Raw genomic sequence first — 7353 nt, forward strand, 5'->3', positions numbered from 1 at the left:
TCTTTTTTTTTTTTTTTTTTTTTTTTTTTTTTTTTTTTTTTTGTCATTTATTAATAAGATTTGTGGTGGCCAAAGGCATAAGCATGTTTGATTTTGACAACCCAAAATGATGAGACTATCTACTTTAGTTTTGACAAACATCCAATGCCGTATAAGACATGCCAAATGTAACCGTGTTACCTTTCCTATCACCTTCTTGGTTGTCCTTTCCATGTCTTCCTGCTGCTGATGAAGACTTACGGACAGCATCTTTCCCCGACTGAGAACCAGAAGCAGAATCCATTCCACCTTCACGTTTCTGTCGCGCTTGCTCAGCCATAAGTTGCCATTTGGATAGCATGTCATCTCCTCCAACAGCAGCACGGGCAGCAACATTTGCTGCTGTTGTCCGCATTTTATCGTCCTCCTCTTTGTTTACCTAAACCAAAAGAAAATATATATATTAAAACAAAATAAAATCGCTAAAGAATTCCGAATCAATCGAAATGTCAAAGTAGTCTCAAGTAGCACTCTCAATACCTTAACTGATTTCATTCGACCTTCATCTTTGTCCTTGTCACCAGCAAGGTCTGAACCATCCTCAGGCTGCATGAAAAAGAATTTACAATAATGCGACTGTAAAAAAAAAAAAAAAAAAAAAAAAGATACGGGGAAGGGAAGAAAAATGAAACTTTTCACCCACTTGTGGAAATTATTAATGATGCAGTAATTATATTATGTTTCTTCATACCGCATCCCATAAATATTAGACAGACGAGTTTCGTTTCACAAAAACATAATCAATATTATTTATAGGAGAAAGATAGCCAATAAGAAGATAGAGAAGTCCTATTAAAAAATAAATATAGAGAATTACAAACCAATACCAAACAAGTAGAAGAAAAGCTTCCCAATGTACTACATTTTTCCTACTAATGTTATTTATACCAGCTTCTTCACTATTGAACAAAGTCCTGGTTATAGACCATAGGCAGGGAAAGGAAAAGAAATGCTCACATCATTAAGCTTACGGAGTTTTTCTTCTTCAGCCTGTTTCTTCTCCCATTCTTCTCTGGCCTTTTGGTTAACTAACATAATTTGTTGTCGAACATCTGAAGTAATATGTGTTCGGTGCCTTGGTTTCTCAGTGTCCACTCGCTGGAGAGATCAATCAAAAGTATGAACACACAATAATATACAGCTTCTGAGTTAATATAGTACAGTGTGAGAGATATCGAAGGAAACTAGAGTTAAAATGAAAGGAAATACACTGACCTGCTTTGACAGCCTGATTAGATTACTAATAATCCCACGTAATCTTTCCTCCACACTCTGAAGATACAGTTATTGTCTATAAGGCGGTTAATGCATCACCTAGAAAAATGATTAAAGTGACTAGCATCTTACCAATGAGAGACATTTCTCAACGTCATTGCTCATGCTCTTCAAACCATATTTAGCCACTGCCACATACAAACATGCCAATTAGTATAAGTCACTGAAGAATGATGTTTCTTCCATTCAGTTGCCGCAAATAACTTCACATAAACAGAACTTCAAACCAAATATTAATTAAAGAATTGGACACTAACTGATTTCCATCAGCTTTTTCTGCAATGGGGCTTTCTGCAATAGCAGCCTCTCTTCTTCTTCTTGTACAACCTTCCGTGATGCTTCAGAAGCTCGACTATCCTCCTTTGCACTAGAAAATAGTTGTTCTTCTTCTTCCTGGTCAAAACCATAATTTTTTCCTTCTGAGCATTTGTGTTGGTACCAACTAGAACTAACCAACCATTCATGAAATATGAGAATTGTACCCGAATATTAACTCCACTGACTGCAGTGACATCGTTAAGTTGTTCAATGCTTTGATCCGAAAAAGCCCCAGATACCTTTTGCTTCTTACTGTTGGGTACAAGTCAATTATATTTGAAAGGATTAAGAAGGTTGATTGTGAATAATGACCCATTTGTTTTTAAAGATTCCAAAATAAACTTCACTTCCAGGACTTAAGTCAAGTGAAAGCAGATTCACCTTGATAAGGGTGGTGAAGAGCCAAGTGCTTCAAGAGCCTTCTTTTGGCCCACGGCAGCTTTTTTTTGAGGTGCCCTATTTTGCATTCCAGGAGTAGTTGCAGATGGAACCTGAGAGCTTAACTGCAAATCCCAACACAAACAAACAAAAAAAAAAAAAAAATTAGTCCGCAAATAGATGATACATCATAAGAGCAAGCCAAGGGCATAAGATTGAGCGATGTACATTCTTCACAAAGATATCAAGACATGGCAGAGGTAGGTACATATTCAATAATTTAATACATAAATAAACTTACACAATTTGTTGCAACAGACTTGAGAAGATTAAGCAAGGAAATTGATGAACCAGGTGTAGAATAAACCATTTATCAATTATTTTTATTCAAAAAAAAAAAACCAATGCTCCTAAGTAATAACAAACAGAATGAGATATGAGGGCAGAAAGAAAGGCATAAAATTACTGCCTGACATAAAAAGTATGCAGTCAAACATTAGCATGCAATTTTAACTTTTACAAAACTAAAGGTAGGACAGCAACGAATACTCTACCAATACATACCACAGCACTAGACTCAGGTAGAGAACTTGCATCAGAAGAAATTGGATTTGCTGCGTTGGTTGATGATTGAGGCATAACATTGTTTGATGTAGGAAAAGTTACTTTAGAAGTTTGCTTTTCAAAAGGGTCCTTCGAAATTCCAGGGGTTGTGTTAACTTGTTCAGACTGCATGCTAGGAATAGAAGACAATCCCTGCAAATTTGAATGTTGGGTTTTGTTCTGCTCAGAAACCTGATCAGAAGGTTCTTGTTTAATGTAACTCATTGAAGATAAAGGGCCTGTGGTCTGCTCTTTACTTGTTGAAGACTTCCAGGGACTTGGCTGTGAAGTTAAGTTATTACGCAAGTGTGAAACATTTCCGCCCTGGACTCGCTTCGGATCATTTATAGTAACTTGCCTATCAAAATTGGAAGCCTGCTGGGAAATTTGCTTCACTTGACCCTCATGGGGTTGGGGTTTAAGAGATAACGAAGAGGTATTTATGTTTGACCCAGTATATGGGTGATAATTACCACTGTTTCCATACATGGGGAAAGATTTCTGTTGAAAGTGTAGCTGCTGCTTCTCAAGTCCTGGAACAGGAATTGAGGAGCGTTCCCTTTCCTGGATGGTGCCTGAACTGGATGAAGTCAATTGATTTGCATTACCATCCGTTCGCTGTTCTACTTCTCGTAGAGATTGCATATTCTTGTCCATGGCAGGATAGCCTGAACTACTCCGCCCTTGGGATGCTGAAGAGGGGATATATGATTGAACAGCAGGAGAATTCATGCCTTTCTGATGAAGTTGTGAAAATGGTCGTGGGTCAGAGAAATTTGGTGCACCAGGGCCCATAGATGGCATTCTTGGAGAAAGTTGCCTGACTGAAGGTGGAGGCTGTAAATGAAAAAGGTTAAGACTTGAACCTGAGGAAGGTAACCATAATTCACGAACAGACTGATTTAAAGTAATCAATAAAAACATAATAAAATTTCATGACAATCTCCATTACAAGAAATCAATTAACTGCTGACCTGTGCTTGTACTTGACAAACTGCTAATCTGAGCATCTGATCACCCACAACACCCCTCATGAGCCGTATAAAATCATCTTTGTTCATTTCATTCCTCTACAATACAAGCTCAAATTATATGAGACAACCTATTTAATCATGAACCATCCAACCACTTCTTTAACGTATTACGTCAAAATTTAATATGATTGAAGAGAGAAAGACACTGAGTATATTCTAAGGTACTTACCATAGACATATATTGAACTATTCATTTTCTATATCAGAGAATTGATTTAAACCATGCATTTTATGAAGGAATATGAAATGCCAAAAATCAATGTGGTAAACAACCCTGTTACTTATCTGGTTAGTCCTTTACTTAGGGTGGATTCATTACATCTAACCTCAATTTCACATATACTGTACAGTTATAGGCAATAACAGAAAGTGCTTCTATTCATGTACTTACCTTCAATCTGTTAAATAAAGTCTGAAGCTGCATGGCTCTGTCTTTATCAAGCTGAGGCATCAATACAGGCATCAACGAGGCAAAAGGTACCTGTTTACTACGATTTAATGGGTTATTTGCCTGTTCTGAGACCATTGTCTGCTGATTACTCATCTTTTGTAACTTCAGGTATTGAGATTCATTATCCCGATTCTGCATTCTGTTGGAATCATTCACAAGGATTGGAGCTTTTTCAGAACCTTGCAGCCCTGGTGTTTGAGAAAACTGAGCAGAAACTTGCTCTGCATCCCCTTGTTCACAATCAGATTGGGGTTGATTCTTTGAAGCTTGAAGGGGAGCAGCATTATGTTGCTGCTGATTTTCAGGTAATGATGAACATCGCTCTAGTTCCATCAGAGATGAATGTTGTTCTTGCTTCGGACGAAAATTTTGATCTTGTTGTGCATGAGATTCAGTCTTTTCATTTTGACTAGCTTGTAACGGGAGGCTAGATGGACCATTGCTCCCTCGAGGGAAAGCTGTATTTTTAGACACAAACATCAAATCAACTATTCCATATTTCAATCCAAACATCCATGAGCCACTACACAAAAACTTTTATGCTTGCTTTTGAACACATTTTTTTCTACATAGTTACAGAAAATTTTCATCGTTTGCAAGGGGACAAAAATGCAGTTTGAATAAGATATGACCCTTCGTTTCAAGATCAAATAATTTGAAAAGCCAGAAGAAAAGCTCATGATAAGGTGTTTGGAAATGAATTATGGGAACCTGCAATTCCAACATTTCAAAATCGGTGTTACTCTGTGATATCATCACAAGAGATTCAAGAAAAAGATGGCGGCGAAGTTATGACAATGAAGCAAGAACAAAGAATACAAAAAGGTAAAAATATCTTCACGCCAAAACTATAAATATATTTAGTTGCCACAAAAACAATACTAAAGTGGGCATTTTCAAGTTGATTCAACATCCAACTCATTTTAACTGGTGAAATAGCAATTTGTTCACTTAAATTAATACACTACAGGAAAGGCTACGTGTATGTAACAAGAAACAAATTGATATCCAGGTAAAATAGATTTAAAGCCTGCAAACCATTAAAAACACAGAAAAATGCTTTTATAGAAAATATGCTTCTGTAGCAACACATTTCAATATGATCTCTACAAATTTCAACCACTCCCCGAAAAATCAGACCATACTCAATACAAAATTATGTAACACAAGATCTATGACTAAAACTTAAAACTTCTAAGTTTAGGATGAATTATACCTGCATCTGACGCAGGAGCCTTGGAAACAGCCGGAACATCACCTTCTATGTCTCTATTCAAGGCAGCCTGAAAAGCCTCCACAGCTGCACCCGAATGCATCGTTTCATCCTGTCCACAATTGAACATCCAACACAGCAAAAATTTACAAATGATATCCCCTCAGTCCTAGGATAAACGTTTGCACACAAGCACTAAAAGAGACAAAAACCTCGTCATCCTCCAGAAGCTTCATAATAGAGGGGTCCATAACAAGCTATGTGTTCAATCAACCTCGGTCACCTTACCTTGCTAACAGCTAATCCAACGATACAACTTCTAAAAATTGCTAGAAGATAACGAGTTGAAAAGTACCTTACACAACAAAAAAGTCCACTTTCACTGAAGAAGAAAGACAAAATTAAACAATTATGATGGTAATGAACACGAAACCTAGCTATTTCTATTCATCCTATCGCAAATAGATAGAAAATAAAATGAGCTAGCTTGATCCAGTCTATACGATTAAAATTGAACATAAACATAATACAAGTTTAGATACATCGATTTCCTACCATCCGAAGAAGAGTGCTGAATTCAATCCCGCGATGCCCAAAAGAAGAAAATCGCTAGAATCTTAGTAGGGAAACATCAGGAACTGTGAGGAGGATTGAACCAAACGAAACAGACAAACATGGAATCATGATTGCAACAATCCTAACCCGAAAAATCTTGAAAAGAACAGAACGCATTCAATCATGAACAAACCTTGACGGGAAGGAGCGACGGAGAGAAGCTGGGAGAGACTAGAGAAGTAGACAGAGATTTATTCTTTCTGTTTCTTACGCTTTTTTTCTTTTCTTCCTTTTTTTCTTTTCTGAATGGGCTGGGCCCAAAGTCTATCTTAGGGTTTGGGCCGTTTCGTTGGGCCTTGGTCCAAGTCTAAGATATTTAAGAAAATTAATTATTTTTTAGGTAATAGATGACTAAATCTAATTTTTTTTTTTTTAAATCGATAAATTTTCTCAATATTTTAATGGACAAAAATACCCCTCACATACAAAATTGAATAATTACAAGATTTAAGGAATAAAACATACCATCGTCTATTTTGTTTTGTTTTGGCCCGTTATGCGTCATCCTCACAATTTTTGCGTAAGATAAATTCAAGTAAAAAATTATGTCACATTAAACAAGAATCAGAAATAACTACTAATTATGATGATAAAATATGAAAGTTACAACGTATCAGCAAAGGTCAAAAGGGTTTTCTTTTGAGCCTATTACATATCTGAATCATTAAAATTTGACTGGATCGATTTTGTTTATAGAGTAATTTGAATCTCAAATAATTGTTCTTGTCTTGAAATATTCGATCAACAAAGTAGATTGGATGAGGTGGAGAATCCCAACGGAAAAATAAATTTCCCCCATTAGTTGAACCGGATCAAAGTTGGGAACCGAGAACATAGGTTATATTTGCCATGTTGTTTCTGCTCCAATTTCTCCACACTCCCGCCCCACTTAAATAAATGGGTATTGAAATAGGAGCTGAGATGGAGAAAGTGTCCCATCTCTCGACCGATAGACATCTCTACAATCAAATATTTATTTTCTTAGTTATGAAAAAATATAACGAACAAACGAGATAAACTCGACAACTTTCATTAAAACATGTCTCAAAATCATAAAAATTATAATATTATTATTCACTCCGTTATAAAAAGAAATAAAAATAAAACATTATAATCATGTGTTTTATTCCATAAAGTGGCTGCCTTCATTTATTTAATTCCAAAAATGTCATCAAAATTAAATTATAATTATTATTGGATCAACTGACAAATTTTGTCCATAAAATATATTATTTTATTCTTCCCTAATCCATATTAATAGAGTGGATATATATTTTTTTATAATTTTTTATATTAATGTCGGGAACATGTCCCATACATTAAATTTATTGTATTATTTTTTTTACTATTAGATTGAATTGTGAAATGAAAATTTCAAATTTTAAATCATAGTTTAATATATTATTATGTTTTAATTAAATATAGAT

At 35.5% G+C, this 7353-nt stretch overlaps 1 protein-coding gene across 2 annotated transcripts in view; it reads right to left on the bottom strand.

Moving 5' to 3' along the window:
- Positions 1-6148, bottom strand: part of LOC111470620 (transcription initiation factor TFIID subunit 4b) — a 7486-nt gene extending 1338 nt beyond the window's left edge. The window contains exons 1-15 of one of the 2 annotated variants that reach the window (XM_023116184.1): positions 6060-6148; positions 5867-5949; positions 5524-5666; positions 5315-5423; positions 4039-4556; positions 3588-3683; positions 2575-3450; positions 2014-2135; positions 1797-1884; positions 1572-1707; positions 1387-1442; positions 1255-1311; positions 997-1137; positions 526-585; positions 181-418 (exon numbers count right to left, since the gene is read on the bottom strand). In XM_023116184.1, coding sequence (XP_022971952.1) covers positions 181-418; positions 526-585; positions 997-1137; positions 1255-1311; positions 1387-1442; positions 1572-1707; positions 1797-1884; positions 2014-2135; positions 2575-3450; positions 3588-3683; positions 4039-4556; positions 5315-5423; positions 5524-5562 — 2536 coding nt within the window. In that variant the 5' untranslated portion in view covers positions 5563-5666; positions 5867-5949; positions 6060-6148. Of the gene's footprint in view, positions 1-180; positions 419-519; positions 586-996; positions 1138-1254; positions 1312-1386; positions 1443-1571; positions 1708-1796; positions 1885-2013; positions 2136-2574; positions 3451-3587; positions 3684-4038; positions 4557-5314; positions 5424-5523; positions 5667-5866; positions 5950-6059 lie in introns of both variants that reach the window. The other variant, XM_023116183.1, reaches the window with a different exon arrangement.
- Between the last annotated feature and the right edge of the window lie 1205 nt (positions 6149-7353).

Source organism: Cucurbita maxima, unplaced genomic scaffold (genome assembly GCF_002738345.1).
Source record: "Cucurbita maxima cultivar Rimu unplaced genomic scaffold, Cmax_1.0 Cma_Scf00046, whole genome shotgun sequence".
NCBI lineage: Eukaryota > Viridiplantae > Streptophyta > Magnoliopsida > Cucurbitales > Cucurbitaceae > Cucurbita > Cucurbita maxima.